The sequence below is a fragment of the Curcuma longa genome, chromosome 2 (assembly GCF_044706935.1).
Source record: "Curcuma longa cultivar G26 ecotype Majalengka, Jawa Barat chromosome 2, ITB_CL_G26_1.1, whole genome shotgun sequence".
NCBI classification, from domain to species: Eukaryota; Viridiplantae; Streptophyta; class Magnoliopsida; order Zingiberales; family Zingiberaceae; genus Curcuma; species Curcuma longa.
The window spans coordinates 2,183,917-2,208,418 of record NC_133862.1 but is presented as its reverse complement, the minus strand read 5'-3'; the positions used below and the strand labels follow the sequence as shown (position 1 = coordinate 2,208,418).

The window sequence follows — 24,502 nt, the reverse complement described above, 5'->3', positions numbered from 1 at the left end:
CATGGCGACTTCTCTCTTCGGCTTCTCAGGACATGCCGTCCAGCCCTTGGGGCAGATTCAACTTCCCCTGTCTTTGGGAGATGAGCCCCTGAGACGAACCCGTAGCATCCTCTTCACTGTGGTGGATGCCCCGTCCGCTTATAATGTCATCCTGGGCAGACCAGCCCTCAGCTCCTTCGAGGCGGTGGTATCCACCTTCCATCAGAAGATCAAGTTCCCTGTGCAGGGCCAGGTGGGCTCTGTACGCGGGGATCAAGGTGTAGCCCGGAATTGCTACATCGACATGGTCGCGACTGACCTCCGGGCCGCCAAAAGAAGCAAGCCCGCTGAAGTGCAGGCGGTGATAGAGGGGGATCCTGCTCAGACTCTCCCCAACAAAGCAATGAGGGAGGAGGACCCTGCCCGAAATCTCCTCGACAAGGTTAGTGTTCAAGTGGTTCCTGACCATCCTGACAGGGTCACTCAAGTTGCGGCAGATTTGCCCGAGGAGCTTCGGGAAAAGCTGGTGGAGTGCCTGGTCCAGAATAATGACGTCTTCGCCTGGTCCACTGCTGAAATCACGGGGGTGTCCCCGGACGTCATGGAGCACCGCCTCAACACTTATCCTGACGCCAGGCCGGTCAAGCAAAAGAGGCGACACTTCTCCGCTGAACAGAACAAAATAATTCGGGAGGAGACCAACAAGCTGAAACAAGCCGGCCAGATCCGGGAGGTACAATTCCCTACCTGGCTAGCCAATGTAGTATTGGTGCCCAAGCCCGGGGGCAAATGGCGTGTCTGCATCGACTTCCGAGACCTGAACAAGGCTTGTCCCAAGGACTGCTACCCTCTCCCTCGGATCGATCAATTGGTGGACTCCACTGCCGGGTACGAGCTCATCTGTATGATGGATGCTTACCAGGGTTATCATCAGATCCCTCTTGCCCGGGAAGACCAAGAGAAGGTCAGTTTCGTCACCGCTGATGGTACCTTCTGCTATACTGTTATGCCCTTCGGTTTGAAGAATGCAGGAGCTACCTATCAACGGCTCATGGACCGGGTCTTCAAGCAACAGCTCGGCCGCAACGTGGAAGTGTATGTGGACGATATATTGATTAAGTCGGAGAAGGCCGACCGGCTCACGGACGATATCAATGAGACTTTCAACACGTTGCGGCAATACGGCCTCAAGCTGAACCCCAACAAGTGCCTGTTCGGCGTCAAAGGAGGCTGCTTCCTGGGCTATGTCGTCACCGAACGGGGAATCGAAGCTAACCCCGAGAAGGTCCGGGCGCTGAAGGATATGGCTTCCCCCAGAAACACCAGGGAAGTCCAGAGGCTGGTGGGAAGGATCACTGCTCTTTCCCGGTTCATATCCCACTCCGCAGCAAGAAGTTTACCCTTCTTCAAAGTACTGCGGAAGGCTACCCGATTCTCCTGGGATGAGAAGTGCGAGCAAGCCTTCAAGGAGCTGAAGCAATACCTGACGGAACTCCCTGTACTAGCTAAGCCTGCCGCCCACGAACCCTTGTGGGTATATCTGTCGGCTTCTGAGGAAGTCTTAGGGTCAGTCTTGGTCAAACAAGAAGACCAAGCCCAGCGTCCTGTATATTTTGCCAGTCATATATTGAAGGACGCTGAACTTCGCTACTCGTCGCTGGAGAAATTGGCATTAGCCTTGACGCTGATGGCCCGCAAATTACGGCCATATTTCTTATCTCACCCCATCATAGTGCTCACCAACAGCAACCTCGGCCGGGTCCTCCTGAATCCCGACTCTTCAGGGCGCCTGGTCAAGTGGACAACCGAGCTGAGTGAATACGACATTCAATACCAGCCTCGGACCGCGATCAAGGCACAAGCCCTGGCTGACTTCCTCACAGAAGCAACCGGGCATGATACCACAGGAGTTTGGAAGGTCTTCGTCGATGGTTCATCCACCAAGGACGGTGGTGGTGTTGGAGTTCTATTGTGTTCCCCCCGGGGCGACAACTTGCAGCTTGCTGTTAAGCTGCGCTTCAAAGCTACTAACAACGAGGCTGAATATGAAGCCGTCATCGCTGGATTACAGGCAGCCAGGCATTTGGGCGCTCAGAGAGTCATCATCCATTCGGATTCGCAACTAGTAGACCAGCAAATGAAAGGAAATTTCGAGGTGCGGAATGATCGCCTGAAGCGCTACATGGAAGCCGTGGAGAAGCTAAAATTGGAATTCCAAGAAGTCACCTTACAAAAGATCCCTCGAGCGGACAATTACAGGGCTGATGACTTGGCCAAGTTGGCAAGCTCCTTGTCTACTTGGGAGCTGGAGGAGCCAATTATTCAGGAAATGTTTATTGCCCAGATAGATCAAGCACCACGAGCAGAGGAGCATGGAGATTGGAGAGATCCGATCCTCACCTACCTCCGACAACAAGCCTTACCTGATGATCCAGAGCAAGCAAAGATAGTCCGGCGAAGAGCTGCTCGGTTCCTCCTCATCGGCGACATCCTCTACAAGCGAGCCTTCTCCCGGCCCTTGCTGAAGTGTCTGGGAATGGATGAAGCCGATTATGTTCTGCGTGAAATACATCAAGGGTGCTGCGGCAACCACACTGGAGGGCGAACTCTGGTGCGCAAGGTTCTGCTTGCAGGGTATTTCTGGCCGACCATGCAAGCTGATGCCGCTCAACTCGTGCGTAGCTGCCTCAGCTGTCAAAAGCACCAAAAGTTGTCTCACCAACCAGCGGAGCCGCTGAAGACTTCTACTGTCTCTTGCCCCTTCGATCAATGGGGGATGGACCTTGTCGGACCTTTCCCTCTTGCTCCTGGACAGAAGAAATACTTGCTGGTGGCGGTCGACTACTTCTCCAAATGGGTAGAGGCTGAGCCCTTGAGTAAGATCACCGAGAAGAATGTGATGAAGTTCTTATGGCAGAATATTGTTTGCCGCTTCGGCATACCCCGCAAATTGGTATCTGACAATGGAACCCAGTTCCAAGGGCGCAAGTTGAAAGAATGGTGCGAAGGACTGGGCATCCGCCAGGCTTTTACCTCGGTCTACTACCCTCAAAGCAACGGGCAGACTGAAGTCGTTAATCGGGAGCTGGTCCGGGGCTTGAAGGCCAAACTGGACCATGTTGGCGGATCATGGGTGGAGGAGCTCCACGACATCCTATGGGCATACCGAACCACGCCAAGAGACAGCACCGGATTGACACCGTTCCACTTGGTTTACGGGGGTGAGGCGGTCGTTCCGGTCGAGATTGGGTGTAGAACAGCCAGAATCGAGGCCTATCAAGATGCCGAAGATAACGCCCAACATCGTGCCGCAGAGCTGGACCTGATTACAGAAACAAGGGAGCGAACCAATGCCCGCCTGTTCGCGTATCGGCAGCGCATGAGCCTGGCTTACAACAAGCGCGTTCGCCACCGGTCTTTCCATGTCGGTGATTTCGTGTGGAAGAAAAGGAAGCCTTTGGAGGGAGTGGGGAAGCTGGAGCCACGATGGGAAGGCCCGTACCGGGTTACATGTCAACTCGAGGGGGGATCCTATTATTTAGCAGACGCACAAGGCAAAGAGCTCTCCCGGCCGTGGCATGTTACGCATCTTCGCCCATACTACAACTAGCGCGTATCCTTTTATATATCCTCATCGGCTCCTTATCTACTTTTCATTTGACATTAAAATGCTCAGCGCATAAACATCTGTATTCTTTTTATATACCTCAGCCATACCGATGATGGCACCTTCTTGCAATAGATATGGATTTCTTCTATTCCCGGCTTATGTCCGACGTACCGGTATCCCTGCATACCTATGGAGCTATTTCTTCTTATTCCCGGCTTATGTCCGACGTACCGGTATCCCCGCATACCTCGGAGCTATTTCTTTTATTCCCGGCTTATGTCCGACGTACCGGTATCCCTGCATACCTATGGAGCTTTTTATTCCCGGCTTATGTCCGACGTACCGGTATCCCTGCATATCTATGGAGCTATTTCTTTTATTCCCGGCTTATGTCCGACGTACCGGTATCCCTGCATATCTATGGAGCTATTTCTTACATTCCCGGCTTATGTCCGACGTTCCGGTATCCCTGGCATTATCTGCGGGAGTTATTTCTTTTCTTATTCCCGGCTTATGCCCGACGTCCCGTATTCTTGATATCCGGAGTTATTCATTCTTATTCCCGGCTTAGTCCCGACTTACGATATCCCGGCATATCTGCGGAGCATCTTATTCCCGGCTCAGACCCGGCACCCCCCTTGATCTCGGCACAGACCCGGGACAAGCTGGATTCTCAAAGCCCGGACCAGCTCCGGCACCGTACCTTGATCTCGGCACAGACCCGGGACAAGTTCGGTTCTCAAAGCCCGGACCAGACCCGGCGCCGCACTTGATCTCGGCACAGACCCGGGACAAGTTCGGTTCTCAAAGCCCGGACCAGATCCGGCGCCGTACCTTGATCTCGGCACAGACCCGGGACAAGTTCGTTCTTATTCCCGGCAGCCCGGACAAAGCCCGGCTCAGACGGCGCCGCACCTTGATCTCGGCACAGACCCGGGACAAGTTGGATTCTCAAAGCCCGGATCAGATCCGGCACCGTACCTTGATCTCGGCACAGACCCGGGACAAGTTCGGTTCTTATTCCCGGCACAGACCCGGTGATCATTGCCCGGCACTCAGACCCGGTGCTCCACCTTGATCTCGGCACAGACCCGGGACAAGCTGGATTCTCAAAGTCCGGCTCAGCTCCGGCGCCGTACCTTGATCTCGGCACAGACCCGAGACAAGTTCGGTTCTTATTCCCGGCACAGACCCGGTGATCCTTGCCCGGCTCAGACCCGGTGCTCTATCTGGACTTCGACATATCCGATACAAGCTCAGCTCTAGTTCCCGGCACAGATCCGGTAATTTATATGGTCTTCTATCAGGACTTCCAAACCTTCATGGTTTTTTATCAATACTCACAACCTGTCGCGGCTTTCTGGTCAAAGTGTCCTGGCTTCCTGGATCTCTTAACGAGACTTATCAACATACAACGCTTTACCACGGCCGCTCCGACTAAATCTCACACCACAGAGTTCATGGTATTATATCATCGCCTGGGCTGGAGGTTCTTATGCTTACATCGGCTTATGCCTACAGCAGCAAGGATTATTACATTCTTCTTGGAATCTCGTCCCCACAGGACCATGATAATCCAGGTTCAATCCTTCTATGCCATTTAATATCATGTATACATTACATCCCAGCAAGCATATTTGTGTTCATTCATTGATATTATCTCACATTATTCCATGACACGGGTAGTAACAAAACAACACCTTTTTATTTCATAACTCGACTATTACATAGGGAGACAATACAACCAAACACCCTATGAGAAAAAAGAAATAAGGAAACATACTCCCGTCGAAGAATGGAAGGGGATACCACTGGCCTTCCTCGGCGGATGACTGTCGAGCTGCATCCCTACATAGAACAGGGGAAGAGGATGCAGCTCCATTAGTTGGAGGAAGAAGCGGAACCCCGCCCCCTGACATCCCATTGTAGCCAAGGTGGCGATGGAGAACACCTCCGTCGGCGACTCCTCACGGCAGGTCAGTTCAGACTCGCGACCGTGAGTTTTAACCTCACCGTCGTCGCGCCGTCAACTCACCTGCCGGCATACAGGGGACAAGCACCCGGTGCCAGAACAGAATGGCGAGGGTAATTCTGAGCACCGGGTGGTAGTGGTAAAACTAAAAGTCCATACGAGCGTCGGAGGCCGTCGCTGCTGACCCCGATGCCGGAGAAGGGGACTCCTCCCTTAACGCATCCCGCCTCAGAGCTTCAATTGAATCCCTGAGGAGCCGGGCATCCTGGGAAAGATTAGCCAAGCCCGAGGTTAATCTACGGTTCCGCCTTCGAGCCATAGACGCCTCCCCCTCTGCCTGACGCAGCCTAACCTCAGCCGTGGCCAAACGCCCTTCCAGCTGGGCTCTCTGTTCGACCACCTCCAGGTATTTCTGCCGGAGCTCCGCCAACTCTTGGCGAGAATCGATCGCACTGGAGGCCCAGATCCTCCATCATGCGATCAGCCTCCTCTTTCTCGGCTTTCAGCCTCCTCAGTCTGCCTCTCCACTTCGGCGGGATCCATGAGTAGGAGATACGAGAAGAAGAATACAAGAGGAGATGAGGCTTAAACCTACCCCTCATACTCAATATATAGCCTGGTTCGACCCTCCTTCACCGTTCGATTGTCCTGACAACTTTTTGATACCTCGAGATACGAGCCATCAATGTCCAGTGCGTCAGGAAACGAGGAGTCGCCATAACTCCCTGTCATTTCCCAGGTCGCCTTACCTGTCTGACAAGTTGGCGTGCACGACCTTCCAAAATATCACGGGAAAGGGCTAGTTGTGTGGGCCTCTGTGTGATAGATAGTCTGACGCAGATACGGGAAGATTTGGGATATTCGGACACGGTACCTATTCGAGACGATGTAAGGAGAAACGAATAAATTATTATCAACGCGTTAATCCTTTGGGACATTCACAGAATTTAGTTCCAGTTAAAATTACACATTTTTATTTTCATCATCTAGCCCGCCTAGGGGAAGGTTTACACGAGCCGTAGGACCAAAAGCAGAGCCGGGCTCATTCAACTCGCTCTCCATCGCCTTCACCCGGGCCACTCCCTCAGGAACTTCGTCCCTAACTCCCCGAGTTCGCCGAAGATCCTCGATCGAACTCTGCTCGATCGCTCGGGCACGGTTGAGGACGGCACTCAACTCTCTCTCCAGAACCGCTACCCGAGCCATTGCTTCAAGGTGTTCCCGCTCCCGGGCAGTGTTCAGAGCCTCAGCCTCGTCCAACTTCCCTTGTAGCACCAAGGTTCTGAGATGCTGGTGAGCCGCGTCGAGGGCCCAAGTCCGGGCTCGCTGCTCCGCAGCCTCCTTCGCCGCTATCAACTGTCGCATGCATCTCTCGGCAGCGTCGTTGTCCATGATCCCTTATGAATGATATAGGAATGAAGGAAGAAGCGAGGAGTCTTTCGATTGGAAAATTTGGGATAAGAGAATGGTATACCTTTAACATTGTTAAATTGACAAATAACCCGTCATGGCCGGTCCCAAGTCCGGATAAAAGAGGAGGGTTGCGTTAGGTTGCCGGCCAGCGTCAAACTAAGGCAAATGTTCATTGAATGGATCTATTAAACAAACTTGGAATCTTTCATATTCTAATGACCATTATGAAATTTTTTATTTTGATTGCAAAAGTTACTGCTCAGTGCTAAAAGATGATTTTGTTCATGGCACTTAATCATGAATACAATTTATAAGGAATTTCCTGTCCTTGATGTCACTTTACCTTTTCTATGCTTCTATTTTAATAGTTTGATATGCTCAATATTGTGCAGGTATGCTATGACGGGTCAGCTGACGCAAAAGAGTGATGTATATAGTTTTGGTGTGGTTCTTTTGGAACTTCTGACAGGAAGGAAGCCTGTGGATCATACAATGCCTAGAGGGCAGCAAAGTCTTGTTACTTGGGTAAGCCTTTACCACCAAAGTTGCTGCTGTTTGAGAATAGTGTTTCTTCCACTTGCAAATGTCTTAATACAATCTAGAGAAAGAAAGGAGCTGATTAGATGGGGTCATAATGAGATCCATAATGTGCAAGATGATTGCATAAATCTACCAATTAGAAAACACAAGAACATAGAGAGACCATTTAGTATCTAAAACATATTGGTTGCCTTTAATTATCAGCACTATATATTTAAATAATTGAATTCAAGGTCACTAGAAAATTAGTCAGTGATCTCATACTCATTCTGCTTTGTATCAAGTGTTTTTGCAACTTCATATAATTGCATGATTGTTGCTTTCTCTTCTATGGAATCAAATATCAAGGGTCTTTAGTACAAGTTGGCACGAGTTTCAACTGGTTTACCCTTTCATTAATCTAGATTTTTTTCCCAAAAATAACTTGGCAAAGCTTATGCCATAAACCTTCCCAATATCTTCCTCTCTTTCACTCTATTTCCAAAGGTCTTTAGTACAAACATTGCTGTTAAACTTGCTCAATTCATGATTTGTACCCTATGGTTCAATTTCAATGTAACATTTACATATTATATATGGATATACAAAAATTCTGAATATAATATTATCATCATTCATTTCCCAACTACTATGGGTCAATTACAGGAATTTTCTCTCTCCATTGCGATCTATGCAAGGCGATATTACTATTAATATCCATTTAGATTATTTTATTATATCAACTAGTATGTTTATGTGATCTCTCTCTTCTTTGTAAGGTACCTTGGTGGTGTAATACCCTAGAGTCACTTGTGTGTTAAGCCCTAGCCTCACAAAAATTAGGCTTAAGATTCATGGGTTTAGATAGAATTCGAATGTAGGTGAGCATGTGTGTGAGGAAGGGTGAGGCCAATGTCCTGCACCAATAAGCCAACCAACATTTGGTGAAAATGTGCAACACCTTCATAGTTTGAAATCTCATGTCGTACTGGACCAAACAGGCGAAATATTTCATTCCGCTCGCAGATTGGCATTAACACGCTCGGTACAAGGCCCAGAGGGGTCGCGCGATCCGCAGACGGAAGGTGTCGTGATGCTAGGGTACGAGGAGGGGGATGCAGTTTTTTTAATTAAAACTTAGGTTAATAAATTAAATCAACTCCTAGCCAAGATAGGGATAATCTAAATAGGCTTAATTAAACCCTAATAAAATTATCTCATTAATTGTATATTTTATTTATTTTAATTTAAAAAATATATAATAAATTTTTATTTATTTATTTATTCTGATTCCATGTTTTTCTTTTTTAAAATGTATTTTTTATTTTTTATATTTTTTAAATATTTATGTTAAATATTTTATTTTTAATTAATATATATTGTAAAAAAAAAAAGGACAGCCCGGTGCACGAAGCTCCCGCCATGCGGGGTCCGGGGAAAGGATCCATTGTACGCAGCCTTACCTTGCCTTTGACAAGAGGCTGTTTCTAGGATTTGAACCCGTGACCTCTAGGTTACATGGCAGCAACCTTACCATTGCGCCAAGGCTCCCCTTCGATATTGTATTTAAAAAATATTGAAATTATATCGGTATGGTATGATACGGTATCAAAACCATATTATTCTAGTCATAGACCGAAATTTCGATATAGCTTGAGATTTTAAATCATGGGTACCTTTCAATTGTATATTATGGGCATGTATTTGCATACATCCTCGTTTGCAGATATACATATATGTATGTATGTAATAGAAATGGAAGCCAAACCAACATTTGGTGAAAACATGTTTCCAACCTGGCACTTTGGCAAACAATTCCTGAAGTTGGCTACTTGGTAGAAGACACCATCAAATTTTATTTTATATATTAAAAAAGACAAAAGAAAGTTTATCGAAGATTAACCTTGAAGCATTAAATTTAAAATCAACAGATTGAGTTAAGCCCAATCCACTTTAAAGAAAGAAAAGACAAAGAGAGAGAGAGAGAGAGAGAGAGAGAGAGAGAGAGAGAGAGAGAGAGAGAGAGAGAGAGAGAGAGAGAGAGAGAGAGAGAGAGAGAGAGAGAGAGAGAGAGAGAGAGAGAGAGAGAGAGAGAGAGAGAGAGAGAGAGAGAGAGAGAGAGAGAGAGAGAGAGAGAGAGAGAGGGGGGGGGGGGGGGGGGGGGGGGGGGGGGGGGGGGGGGGGCCCCCCCCCCCCCCCCCCCCCCCCCCCCCCCCCCCCCCCCCCCCCCCCCCCCCCCCCCCCCCCCCCCCCCCCCCCCATTTTTGGTTAGGAATACAAGTGAAGGTCAGGGCAGATGGAATCTTGTAGTGTGAAGTCTTAAGGGTCGACAGTGAGGGTGGATTTGATGTACACAATGATTGAGAAGAAAAGTAATCTTCCTTTTACTTTCTTTAGTTGGCATCGTTTTCCTCTTCCTCTAGTCACTTGCATTATCGTGTTCATGGTCTAGGTCATCAAGTCAGTGGTGAGAATTGAGTCAACAGTGCTGTCTTATTATCGAAAGCAACCTGTGGTGAAATGTCTTCTACGTATGATTCCAATTCTCAATGAGATAACATGATCAATATTTTTTTCATCAAGCTTGTACTCCATTATGTGTACATAGAAAAACTATTCCAAATAAGTTTAAAAATCTTTGCTTGTTTTGCAATTTGTTTATTTGCACATTATGATTCAAAATTTAGTATGATTCATGATTCAAAAAAAAAATCTACATAATTCGCAATAAGAATCTTGATTTTACAACTTTGGCTGCAAGCCATACACTCTTGGGGAAACTGAAGAGGTTTAAATAAGAATTGAAGGAGTGTAATAAGAGTGTGTTTGCAACCTGTTCTGCAATTTATCAGCAGCAGAAAAGTTTGTGCTGGCCGCTCAAAATGTGATTTTGGTCCCACTGTAGATAATCAATAGGTGCTCTCTAAAGCTAAGGACGATCTGATCAACATGCAAGCACATGAAAAGTATTACCCTAGGTTTGCCTCCAAGAGTTTTGGCTTAACAGTCCAATTGAAGCAGGTTCATTGGCATCAGTTCTTGCATCAAAGCGTCAAAGAGCATATTTTTGGCACCCTATCTCAGAAGAAGGCGAGTCTGCAGACAAGATGATTCTTGGCAGCATAGACATTCGGAAGCTATTGAGATGCCAAGCAAACAGAGGCAGAATGAACTTTTTCGCATGCATGAACTGGTCATGGGGTGTAACAACCCCAATCAGGATCACCAAAGAACATGGTGGTTTTGTTCCAGAGGCAGTGTGCTGGTTCAACCTGTAAGGTGCGGATATAGTGCACCTACGTTGATGCTTTCCTCTTTGGAAAGAGAGGAACACAGTTCAACTTGTTGCCGTGGGTGCCAACTCTTGGTTCACCATAAGATGAACCATTAAGGTGTGGTGGTACTTCACATATGGGTTGGTGGTACTTCACATATGGGTTAGTTGTCCTTTGCAGACACCCCTTTCTCTCCTTTGTTTCACAGCTTAGTGTGAATGGGATGGCAAAATTGGATATAACACATTTACATAACTTGACCTGATCTGCAATTTTGTGTTTGGGTTTGTAAACAATCTGTTTATAACCTGCAAATAAACTAGTCTGGTTAGGTCATAAATGGGTCACCCGTTGATGACATGTTTATAAATATATAGTTATTTTAATTATTTATATTATTTAATCTTTATAATATATTAGCATATAAATTATAATATAAGATCATATAGATTTTATTTTGTTTTTGTATAATTAAAAAAAGTTAATAAGTTAATATGTAGTTTACATTTATTTTTTTAAATTTTTTTAAATAAGTTGTTTCATACAATCCTTTATGATCCATTTAATTAGATGAGCCATGTTACATGATCTGTTTGGTCCAACCCATTTATAAATAGGTCATGTGCATGTTGAAAATCTTGTCAAGTTTAGGTTTGGATTAAACGGGTCGCGTTTCAATAAGATATGACCCTTTTATGAACTGTCGACTTGAATTATCACCCCTAAGTGCTAAAGCCTAAGACTGTCACATTGGACTGATTCATGATGATTGATTTGATGAAAATCGAAATATTGTCCATGACATAGTTTAGTGGGAAATGTTGTGTTTAACTAATCTCAAAAAGTTTGGAGCTACAATACCCTTTAGTTGTTTATGAATCAATCTACAAGTGAATAGAAGATAAAGTACTTATAATGTGTGTTATAGAAAAATCCTCCTATCATTGTTCATAGTGCAACTCCCTTAAACCATATTATGCACAATAGAGAATCATGAAACAATTATAATATAAAACTAACCTTTCTTTCATGACTGATAATTATCCTTCTCAAAAGTTGTATTACTCTAAATTGTTTCTCAAAAGTTGTATTGCTCCTAATTGTTTGGAGTCTGCTACATAAATTGTATTGTTTCGTTAGGCTCCCTACAAAGCTATATTAGTAGAAATATTCAAATTAATTAAATTATTTTTATCAAGTAATGTTTTCTTTGGTCTCTCTACCCTTACATATTGGTGTCTGCATTTGAGCATGTTCATATCATCTCAATTTATTTTCTCTCATTTTATTTGGTTCGAGAACTACACTTAATAGCCTTGGAAGTTGTTTTTTATTGGGTAAAAATCAAAAAAGCGTCCGTTATTTTCATTATCGTCAAAAAGGGTGCCTTATTTTGAAAAAAAATATCAAAGGGGTGTCCCATCATATTTTTCATCATGAAAATACTATTATTTCAGCATTGTTGTTGCAGTTATGGCCATAGCTGCTACAATATAAAGCAAAATTTCTCTATCTTGGTCAAAATTACAACAGATGGAGCACTGCTATATCAAAATACACTTCTGCTACAATATAAAGCAAAATTACTCTATCTTGGTCAAAATTACAACAGATGGAGCACTGCTATATCAAAATCCACTTTATTAATCTAGTCAAAATTGCTTAATTTGATCAAGATCACTCTGTTAGTACCCTAGTGTGGAGTTTTGATGTGGGGTCAAATAAGTCTGAAATTAGATCCTGTTGTATTTGACATGTGTGTCTAAGTGTATAGGGATTTAGGAGATCACATGTAATATCCAAATGACGCACCTTGGTAAAAGAGGCAAGCAAGCGAGAAGGATGGCACGGGAAAGGAGTCGACGGGCTCAGTGTATCCGAGGTACGAGAAGTTGTGGAAGAGTACTCCGGCATAACAAGGACTTACGAGAGTGAGCCGGAAGGGCTCAATGCATCCGAGGGACGAGAAGCTGGAAGGAAGACTGCGCAAGACAACCAAGGCAGAACGAATAACGGAGGAGGAAAATGGTCAACACGAAGTTGACCATTCCAAGCGGCTGGATCCATTCTCGGCGCCCCGAAGTCCAGACACCAGGATATCCATTCCAAGTTAGCGCGAGACGTTGCCGAAGCGGATGAGGATAGAGTCCACGTTAGTGGAGTCAAGGTGCCCGGAGAAGCTTTAGGCGCACGGATCGCAAGGAGTCATCCAAACTGTTAGCAGACCGTTGCCAGAATAGATTGGGTTCGACGAATTCAGACACCTCGGCTTCTAGGCGCTCGGATGTGCCACATCAACATAACGGTCAGATCAAAGAAAAAACTATAAATAGACTGAAATTCGAAGAACAATACACACACTCAGTTTAATTGTTTTGTTCAGTTTGCTTTAATCGTTTTGTTCTCAACCGTTGTGCGAGGTTTCTCCACCTTTAGATTATTTCAACGAGGAGATTTTGACAATTACTTTCATAGTCTTGGACTAACAACCCGAGAGTTGTAACCAAGCAAATCCCTTGCCTCGTATTTTATTTCATATTATATTTATATTTTAATTAGTGTGTCCTTGCTAAGAATGTTAGCAAAAGAAAAATGTTGATTGAATTTGCAGGTCGATATTCACTCCCCTCTAGCGATCCACCAAAAACTTCTGTTGCACCAACAATTGGTATTAGAGTCGGACCGCTCAGAGGGACTAACTGCCAACTAAGCAACTAGATTGGGAGGAATGATTGGATCAAGCATCCACCCACCAAGGTTCAAGGGCAAATTCATCATCTGGAAGAGGAAAATAGAGGTATTTTTCATAACGAATTTTGAAATAATGCTATGGATTAAAAATGGTTTCGAAGTGCCCAAGAATGAGGATGAAGAAGAATTCGATGAATTGCGATGGATCAAAAAGCAACAAGACGAGTTCATAGCTAATGGTAAAACAGATTTCTATCTCCTTAATGTGTTACCTGTTCAGGAATTCAATCGGATAGGCCACTATAACTCAACAAAAGACCTTTGGAAAAAGTTCCTATAACTTCACGAAGGAACCTCAGAAATAAAGTTAGCCAGAAGGGACTTGTTGAAGAATCAACTAATTCATCTCCGATTAGAAAGCGGGAGAAAAAGTGACGCAACTACATGCGAAGCTTAAAGAGATAATCACCGACCTCAACAATCTCAGAGAAATAGTGACAAATCGAGACACTCTTAGATATGCATTGAATGCATTTCCAAGAACCCAAGAATATACTTCAATAGTGGACTCATATTATCTCTCGAAGTACTTGGAGGTAAGTATACTAGAAGAATTATTTTTGACCTTAGAATTACATGAATCTCGATGTGCAAGATTTAAAGATACAAAACTACCAAACAACAACATTGCCCTACAAGCTAAGCAGGACGACTCAAATTCAGGCACATCTTTAGATGAAGAAGCATACCTGGTAAGCAAAATGATAAAGTTTTTTACATTTGACAAATTTAATAAGAAATAGGCCTTGAGATTGCTAAGAAGAAAAGAGAAAAAAGAGTAAGGTGCTTCAACTATAATAAAGGCACATTAAGGATAACTATCCCAAGCTCAAGAAGATAATCAAAGAAAAAGGGAAAGCAAAGATGAAGCCGAAACACAAAAATCTGAGAGCAACTTGGGATGATTTTTCAGAATACTCGGAGTCAGTGTAAATAGCTAGGCTTGTATTGATGGTGATGCAAGAAGAAGAATCAGAAGTAAGATCCAACGAAGAAAGCAATAATGCAGGGGGAGCCTCAACTGACGAATCTGAAATGGTGAGACGACTTGCCTTCCAAGCAACTTTACGACGCAATTAAAATGTTATCTAGGTCATTATGTAAAGTTAGGAAGAAATACTGTTGGTGCAAAGAACACTAGTTTGTCTTCATTATTTGACAATACACCTAGTTCTGATCTGTTTGATCAGGGGTTGATCCAAACATGACTTAATATTTGGATGTGAGTGAAGTCTAGTCAGATCAGTTTGACCAGAAGACTAACAAGAAGTTCTAGTCAGTTGAACTGGGCAAAGAAGTCCTAGTCAGGTTGACCGGGCAAGGAGAAGTCGTAGCTAGAGGCTACGCAGAGAAAGTTCTAGCTGGAGGCTAGGCATGGGAAGTCCTAGTTGGAGGTTAGGCAAGGGAAGTTCTACTTGAAGGCTAGGCAGGAGAGGCTAGGCAGTCCTAGTTGGAGGGTAGGAGAAGTCCTGGTGAGTGAAGCTGGACAGGAAGTCCTAACTGGAGGTTAGGTAAGGGAAAGTCCAAATATGTCAAGAGTAACTGAATGTTTGGCAGGTGAGAAGCCTATCTATGAAAGTGACTAGTTCTAATTGGAGGTTAGACAAAGAAAAGTTCAAACAGGTCAAGGGTGACTAAATGTTTGGCAAGTGGGATGTCTACCTATGGAAGTGGCTAGTCCTAACTGGAGTTAGACAAAGAAAAGTCCAAACAGGTCAAGGGTGATTGAATATTTGGCAAGTAGGAAGTCTATCTATGAAAGTGACTAGTCCTAACTAGAAGTTAGACACCGGTAAGCCTAATAGGTTAGACCTACAGGGTAAGACTTAGGTAAGGCTAGTAGGTCAGACAAACTACAGGTAAGACTTAGGTTGCTTGCGTGTTTATATGCTTATCTTGCAGGAACCCGGAGCTGGAAGCAAGATTAAAGAAGTATAAGAGGAGCAAGCAAAAACAGTCGAACCAAGTCCAAGGTTAACTTAGGTTAAATTCGAGTTGACTGGATCCGGACGCCTCGGATGTTACTCCAGGCACCCGAATGGTCCAGGGGCCTGGATCAGTAAGAATCGACCCCGATATATTGACAGAACCAGATTAGGATAGGATCTGTTCTAGATACTCGAATAAGAATCCAGGCGTCCGGAAGAGTTTATATAAGAGTCTCAATGTGCACCACAAGGAGCAACTCTACTACTACAAATTCTTCGTCCTGTGATGCTGCGGAACGCGAACGACGTCCTACTCATGCGATCGGAGAAGTTCCAGGAAGGGTGTGCTGCGCTTAGGATTTCCAGATCGGCTACACGAGAGTTTAATTTTATTTCAATCTTACTATTGTACTTAACTGTGTTATTATTTGGACTATAAGACGGATTTTTCCGCCTTCAAAAAGTTCTGAAAAGGAGATCACTAGTGGATGGACGCCTCCCGTACATAGGCTTTAAATGTACTAACTCTGTGGGGTTAGGAATTAAGTAAATTCGTAAGTCCCCTTGCATTGTTTTCTAATATCCGTTGCGAGTTTTTAATAGAACGAACGAACAACAAGAGCGCTATTCATCCCTCTCTAGCGCATGCACCGGTCCTGCAAATACATGGTTCTAAAACAAACCAATATTGAGCTAGAAAATAAATTAGTTAGTTCATGTCTTAAGGAAGAAAATGAAAAACTAAAAATTGACAACTTAAGACTAAGGGATCAGATAGATTCTTTAATATTAAGAAAATTTTCTACTTGTTCAGATAAATTATACAGAGGACTAAAATATGATTATCAAAATTTCAAGTGTTGAATCAGAAAAGTACCAAAATGGTTTATTTCAAAAAAATATTTGATAAATCCAGTAAGTTTAAATTTATTTTGGGTTCCAAAATTAATTTTTACTACTTAATTTTTTATTTGTTTCTGTCAACCAAGAAATTATTTTTCTTATTTTATTTTATGGTTGACCCATAAATAATTTTCTTTGAATATTTTGTATGAAATTTATTATTAAATTATTTTTTAATGAAAATATGATATATTTTCTATCATTATACAAAATTTCAGAATTTTTGAACGATTGAATTTTTTTTTAAAAATTATCAAATGAAAATCTTATTTTTGAAATTTGACAATCAATTAAAATATATTTTCGATAAAATTAATTTTTCATGATTAAGGAAATTTTGATCTATATATGTTAAAATTTTAGAAATTTTTATGGTCCGAAATATTAGTATCATTTTTTATAACCCCAATGTTTTTTTTTGTTGTCAAAAGGGAGAGAAATATAAAACATAGAAATTTGGCATCATTACAGGGGGAGTAATATATATTTTTTTGTATTATGCTTGTTCATGTTTTTTATTATGTTTATTACTTATCCTAATTTCTAAACTTAGTTTGACCAATATAAAAAAGAGAGAGATTGTTAGTACTCTAATATGGAGTTTTGATGTGGGGTCAAATAAGTCTGAAATTAGGTCCTGTTATATTTGACACGTGTCTAAGTGGATAGGGACTTAGTAGATCACATGTAATATCTAAATGACGTATCTTGGCAGAAGACGCAAGCAAGCGAAAAGGATGGCACGGGAAAGGAGCCGACGGGCTCAGTGCATCCGAGATACGAGGAATTACGGAAGAGTACTCTGGCAGAGCGAGAAGGATGCACGGGAGTGAGCCGGAAGGGTTTGGTGCATTCGAGGGACGAGAAGCTGAAGGAAAATTACGCAAGGCGACCAAGGCAGAACGGAGAATAGAGGAGGAAAATGGTCAACACGAAGTTGACCATTCTAGGTGCCTCGATCCATTCCGGGTGCTCCGGCGTCTAGGCGCCCGGATCCATTCCGGGCATCCCGAAGTTCAAGCACTCGAATATCCATTTCAAGGCAGCGCAAGACGTTGCCGAAGCAGATGAGGATGAAGTCCACGTCAGTGGAGTCCAAGTGCCCGGAGAAGTTCCAGGCGCTCGGATTGCAAAGAGTTATCTAGACCCGTTAGTTACCGTTGTCAGAGTGGATTGGGTTCGACGAATCCAGGTGCTCGAAAGGCTTCTAGGTGCCCGGAGGTGCCACGTTAGCACAACGATCAGATCGAAGAAAAAAATTATAAATAGACTGAAGTTCGAAGAACAATACACACACTCGATTTTAATTGTTTCGTTCAGTTTGTTTTAATTGTTTTGTTCTCAACCGTTGTGCGAGGTTTCTCCACCTCCGAATTGTTTCTGATGAGAAAATTTTGATGAATACTTTCATAGTCTTGGACTAACAACCCGAGAGTTATAATCAAGTAAATCCCTTGCCTCGTGTTTTATTTCATGTTATATTTATATTTTAATTAGTGTGCCCTTGCTAAGAATGTTAGTAAGAGAAAAAGGTTAATTGAATTTACGGTCGATATTCACTTCTCCCTTCTAGCGATCCATCAAAAGCTTCCGTTGCACCAACACACTCTTACTTGGATAAAATCACTTTAATACTATCAAGTTAGAGCAATTTTTATCAAGTTTGAGCAATTATGACTTAGGTGGTAAAGAGTATTTTGATTTGATAGTGTTTCAATTTTGCTATGACCACAGCTGCTACAACTTGCTCCACGTTGTAGTGGCTATGTCCATAGCTATTATAAGTTGTAGCATTTATGGTCATAGCTGCTACAACAATGTTAAAGCAATTATGATGAAGTTTGAGCAATTTTGACTAAGTTGGTAAAGATTATTTTGATATAAATGTGTTTTATGTCTGATAATTTTGGTTAAGTTGGATCAAAAAGGAAAAGTTAAGTCGGTTTACTTTAACATATTGTAGCAGCTATGGTCGTAGTTGCTACACATTATAGCAACTACGACCATAGCTACTACAATAGCTCTAGAATAAGGGTATTTTCAAAGTGAAAAATATGATGGGGCGCTCTTTTGATTTTTTCCCCCCCCCCCCCCAAAATGGAGCTCTCTTTTGAGAACAATGAAAATAAGGAGTGCATTTTTTATTTTTGCCCTTTTTTATTTTGTATGATCTAGAATCTTTGCGTGTCCATCTTAATATAAGATGATCGATCACTTTACGATAAGTCCACAACAATTCATCATGAAACCACATGGTCCAACAACTTCAATTCAGGCCATCGATTGATAATAATTTCCAAAATCCTAATTGATGTTGGATCACTCAAACACTATATTTTAGAGCCAAATCAAATTTTGAATCCAAGTTATGTTGAATACACAAGTTTGATGGCTTAAGTAATTCAAATACTTTTATGTTCCAAGTTTCATCTCGAAACTCTGTAAAAGAAGTGATCTACTACAGAGTTGGAATACAGAGTTTAAAATCAAGGTTCATTTTAATTAAATCTGTATGCATTGGTAGTTGGTTGAAACCTAGATGTAACATGCCCAAGAGGCTGAGCTTAAACCTTTAGTGTTCTTAATCTCATTTTGGTGAACTACATTATATTAGTTTCCTTCTTTATCAAGTAATAGAGATGTAATAGTTGAGAGGTAAACAAGACCTATTGCATTATTTCTTGTGATTGTTGGAATTATTCCAGAAGCTGGGTTAAATGTAAATTAACATGGCTGGCTGGCTGCGTATTTGACATAAGTAACTTTCGCCTTTGTCAAATCCTACAACTGATAGCTGTGTATGCACAAACTGCTGTGAGCTGGAAAGCCATGAATTTCCTTGTATTGCATTGCGGTGGAAATCATTCTAGCAACTTAATTATAAGTTCATAATTTCATAGCATCAACACACATACTTGCAACTCATTGTCATTTGTGACACTGCTATTCCCTGCTAGTATGGAAACAGGTTAATTACATGGCAGTCGCTAGTTCCTTGTCTGCCTATCTTAGGCTCTCTTTATCCAACAACCATTACAGATGAAGCTTTGGTTTTGTTGCATGTAGGGTCAAACTATAACATGAACTAAACTGGTACTTGCTTACCTTTTCTGACAATGATCCTTTTCTTGGCCAACAGGCAACTCCGAGACTGAGCGAAGACAAAGTCAAACAATGTGTAGATCCAAAATTGAAGGGAGATTACCCACCAAAAGGGGTTGCAAAGGTCTTCTTTCCTTTCACTATATGCCTTAAATTTTCTGCCTCTGGTTGAAAAGTTTTGAACTCTATGGAAATCTCTTGCACGCTAATTGATAGCATGATCCATGGTTGTCTGGCTTAGGAGATGCACAGCACTTCTTTACTAACACTATAGCTGTGGTATACCGCAGGAATATCAGATATTATTATTATTTATATTTGCTTCGCTTTTCTCTTGCAGCTGGCAGCTGTTGCAGCTCTGTGTGTTCAGTATGAAGCTGAGTTTAGACCCAATATGAGCATTGTGGTGAAGGCACTCTCTCCTCTTCTAAATAAGCAAGCTCCACCACCGGCGGCTGACCCTTCAACAGATGCTCGAGGGATGCAATGATCAGTATGCGTAATTTAAATTGTCTTTGTTGTTAAATTTCACAAGCATTCTTGTTACCTCCACGCCTTTTTCAAGCAAAAAAAAAAAAAAAAAAAATCTGACCAAAATGCTCACAATCACACAGGTGGTAGGCCTCTCCGCGCTCTTCGTATGTTTCAAGGGTATTGTCTAGTTCGTGGTGTTTTGTAGTCATTATATTCAGTTAATGCAAAAGGGAGATTTCTATTGTATATTTGTTCGAGTAACTTCAGTTTGGCTTGTTTGATGAGTGTACTACATAACAATGCAGTGTAGATGCTTTTAGTGAATTCTTGATTCTGTTTGTTCTTGTGGAGTTTTCTTGAATTTGGTTTTAGTGAATTTTGTTCCTAGCTGTTTGATGTTTCACATTTCTTGTCATGATAGATGGACAATCATGTAACATTACATGATCATAATGTCGAAAGGGTGTCCTTGGATTATGGTAAGCACACTTTGAGACTCCTCATACACTGAAGGCTTCGGCATTCATCATTGTGTGGATTGTTATTTGCGTTGTCGGATTTATTTTGATAATTAGTGAAAAATTTTCATGGGAGCAGATTAGTCACATTTAGTTTTTTAAGATTAATTGAATAATAAAACTTAAATACTTGAATTATTGAAAAAAAATGTCTAAAGAGTAGTAGCTTTGGCATCATATCAACTGATTTGGCATGAATTCGGTTTCACAAATTATTTGATTAGTATGACTTACAAATTCAGTAATTAATTATTAAATTAATTTTAGTCCACATAGAAATCAACTTATCAGTAGAAAAACAAATCACTGATTTAAATAACACATGTTTAAAAATTCTAAAGAAAACTAATAATCAGAGTTATCTCCATTATCAATATTCCAACTCATTCCATTCATGATTCATGTTTAAGATTTATATTATCATTATTATTATACTATTTATCACTTGAACTGATTATACAGTTTAATCTTTTTTATTTGTAATATTTATCTCACAATATTTACTTTCTCAAGGCCGTCAATAATGGCCATTAATTAATCTTTAATAACAAAGTAGTGCAGTTGTCCCAAATCTTTACTACCAAAGTTTGTTTGACTTCTATGAGACCTTATACATTGCTTCTTGTTGTGAGTTTGTCATCAATATAGACTTCTAAATTAGAATACTGAAAGTGCTATGTCGAACAAATTAAAATTCAATGATATACTTTGCTATACTTGTGGCTAACTTGCATTACTTCATTGGAGAACCATTCAAACCACATTGAAGGACTTTGCTTGTAAACATAAATTACCTTTTTGAGACTACATATTTTAGTTTTCCCATAGCAACATAACCTAAAGGTTCTAGGCCTCCATAAAAATAGACATTCTCGAGATCTATCTGAAACATTTGCTAACTCTGATTTATCATCAGATAGAATAATGTGGATTGACTTTAGACCAGTTACAAGTGAAAACTCAAAGTAGTCTATTCTATGTGTTTGTTTGTATTCTTTAACAATTAGTCTTACTTTATAGAAATTAATCTGACTATTAATTTTTTAAAAAATTTAGATATCTAATTCTTGCAATCCAATTAATTCTAGAGGTGAACTACCTCACGAAGGTAGTTTGAGCACCGTGGGCATTTGAAAATGTCCAGCGTGAGAATCGAACCCTCACTGTATGAGTTATCTGCATAGTTGTTTATCATTACACCATACCTTCGAGGGTTAAAAGACACGATTTGATAGAAGAATGCATAAGTTCTCATGCCCCTTATGAAAGAAGAATGGAGATGAAGATAAATGACCGAAAACATTCAATAGCAAAGAAAAGACAACTTGGTTAGGAGAAAAGTGTTTTAGCATTGAATATAATAAGACATAATTTATAAGAGAATATGAGGTGAATATCATATCTTCCCAATATTACTTGGACACATATAAATACAGAGACGGATTTACATTAAGCCCGTCCTAGGCTATAGCCCAGCCTCAAAAAAAAATCATGCATATTAAATCATTTACATTAGGCCCACCCTGGGATATAACCCAGCTCAAAAATAATCATGCATGTTAAATTATTTACGTCAAATCCTACAGCGAACCAAATGTGTCACGGAAAAAATCTTACATTCATTTATCCCTTGTCAAATAATGCAGGAGAAAGATCTTGCATTAATTATCTCTACCTCAAGTTGTCAATCAGAGATATATTATTTAAATTTAACTGAGCATTTTTAATATTATTATTTTTATTTTCATTTCATATAGCAAGTATCTTATGTAATTATTATTATTTTTAATTCAAAACACTTTCGTTACTAAAAAAGATTGTTTTCTTTTTATATAATTATATTTTTTATTATATTAATAGAAAATTTTATCTTCAGAAATCCTAATATATAAATAAATTAATCTTTTGAGATAATTATATATTATAATCCCATTAATTTTAAGTTACATTTATACAATCAATCTCAATTGAATTTATCAAAAATAATTTTCTAATAAATATGAAATATAGGTAAAAAAATATCAACTTGTCTTAACCCAGAGTAGAATATAAAAAAATGAGTAAGAAAGATTTAATTAGTCAAATTAATCATATATATTAAAATAAATAGACCTCAATATGTGTAAATATAAATAGACTTCTCATTATAGCGCAATGCCAATGTTAGATAAAATACAGATTATATCCATGAAATTAGAGATCGATCCAAGATAGAATTGTCTTGGACTCTAATCCAATTCAAACAAATTACATAAGTATTTTATAGCCTATAATTTGACATAAAAAATTAATTTTTTATTTATTTTGGTACTTAATTCACTTTTTGCACTCTCAAAGTTCAGCCTAGTTCATCTTTGATTCCTAGATCCGTCCCTGTATAAATATGATATCATGGTGCATGCAATATTGAATAGATGTTGATTCTTAGCTAGGTTCAATAATTTTGTTGAGAGGTATAATATGCATATTTGGTTTGGTGAATTATGACTTGTGAAGAATAGAGCGATTAAAATTTCATTGCACATAAGAGTATTATTTGTGTACAACATTTTGATACAGGTAGAGAATTTTGTTTCTATTTCATAATATTTATTTTTAATATATCAAGAGCCTAAGAACAAGTTTTAAGCAGGTAAACTTATGTTATAGGTACTTGTAGAATCATCAATAAAAGTTTTTTAAAAAAACAATAATAATGAAACCCATCAATGCTAGGTATAGAACTAGGACCCCATTTAATTTGTTAGAATGAAAGGGACTAAAGGGGGGAAGAGGAGCATTCATGAGTACTAGAAGCAAATGGTGCATGATGATGCTTACCCAACTTGCATGCTCCACATTGAAATTCCATCCAAGTAGTAGATTACATGCATATTCATACACTCCTAATAATATTCAATATTCATAAATATTAAAAATAGTATCTATGGGATAGAAAACTTTGTAACAATTTAAGGATATGGTAAGAGAACTAATACATAATAAAATCATGAAAAATTTTAGAATATAAATAACCTTATCTAATTTTAATGAGGAGGTGATGAGAAAATTTATTGTTTGATGAGTACATGAGAGTTATCAACAATAAATATGGGTGATAAATTGGAAAATTGAAGGAATTTTAGATTTCAACAAATTATACATATATATTCAATTTGATCGATCAATTCAACCAACCTCATGTAACAATTTTGATCATTGGTTTCACTCGACCACCACCACCAAGGATACTAAAAGTTATTTTTAGAATTAATATAAAAATATTTATTTTATAAGGATTACTAAAAGATGTGTTAATGTAATAAATAAATAGGAAAAAAAAAATACAAAGTAGCATGGTCACTGCCACATGTAAACAAACATATTGATACATAGTATGTGCCATGCATGTGACTGCTGAGTCTGAGAGTGATGGCACAGCTACACCTTTCCCCTCCATATGGAATTTTGTGTACATAAGACAATATTTCTCTGTCTAATGCCACCAAAAGTATTTCAATACTGTCCAGCGAGATATATGCCTGTATATATATATGATTTTTTTGGATAATTTAAGTATTTATTTTTGAATCGATTAATTTTGAAGATGATTAATTTAATTTTTTATTGATCATCAGAGTAAATTTTTAAGAATCAATGATGCTGATCAAATATGAATTAATCTGAGATGTTCTTATCTGTGTCATTTATATTTTACCACTTATATTATGTCTTAAAGAATTTGTATGGATATATAATGTTGTTATGTTTCGAGACGGTATATAATTGTTTTATTTGAGAGGTAGAATGATTAATGGAGATGGTAAAAAAAATACTATACATATAAATTTTTTTAAACAAAACATTCTCAAGAATTTTAAGATAGCATTTTATCAAATATTATTAGGAGATAAATACAAAATAAGATATGCATGTGTTCATATGAGTTTTGTTGCATCAAGTTATGTTTTTTGGATTCATATTTTAAGTATATCAAATTTTAAGAATATTCAAAGTGTGCAAATCATGTATTTGATTTTGCATATTACTCAAATTGCGTACCTCATTTTTGAATTGAC

General features: G+C 40.3%; 1 protein-coding gene across 1 annotated transcript; it reads left to right on the top strand.

Moving 5' to 3' along the window:
• The first annotated feature begins 7,372 nt into the window (after positions 1-7,372).
• Positions 7,373-20,270, top strand: LOC141822408 (PTI1-like tyrosine-protein kinase 1). The gene is made up of 4 exons (XM_074709855.1): positions 7,373-7,499; positions 19,490-19,576; positions 19,793-19,945; positions 20,067-20,270. Exons 1-3 carry the CDS (start codon positions 7,374-7,376, stop codon positions 19,940-19,942), a joined length of 363 nt encoding a protein of 120 aa, XP_074565956.1. The 5' UTR covers position 7,373; the 3' UTR covers positions 19,943-19,945; positions 20,067-20,270.
• Positions 20,271-24,502: the final 4,232 nt, after the last annotated feature.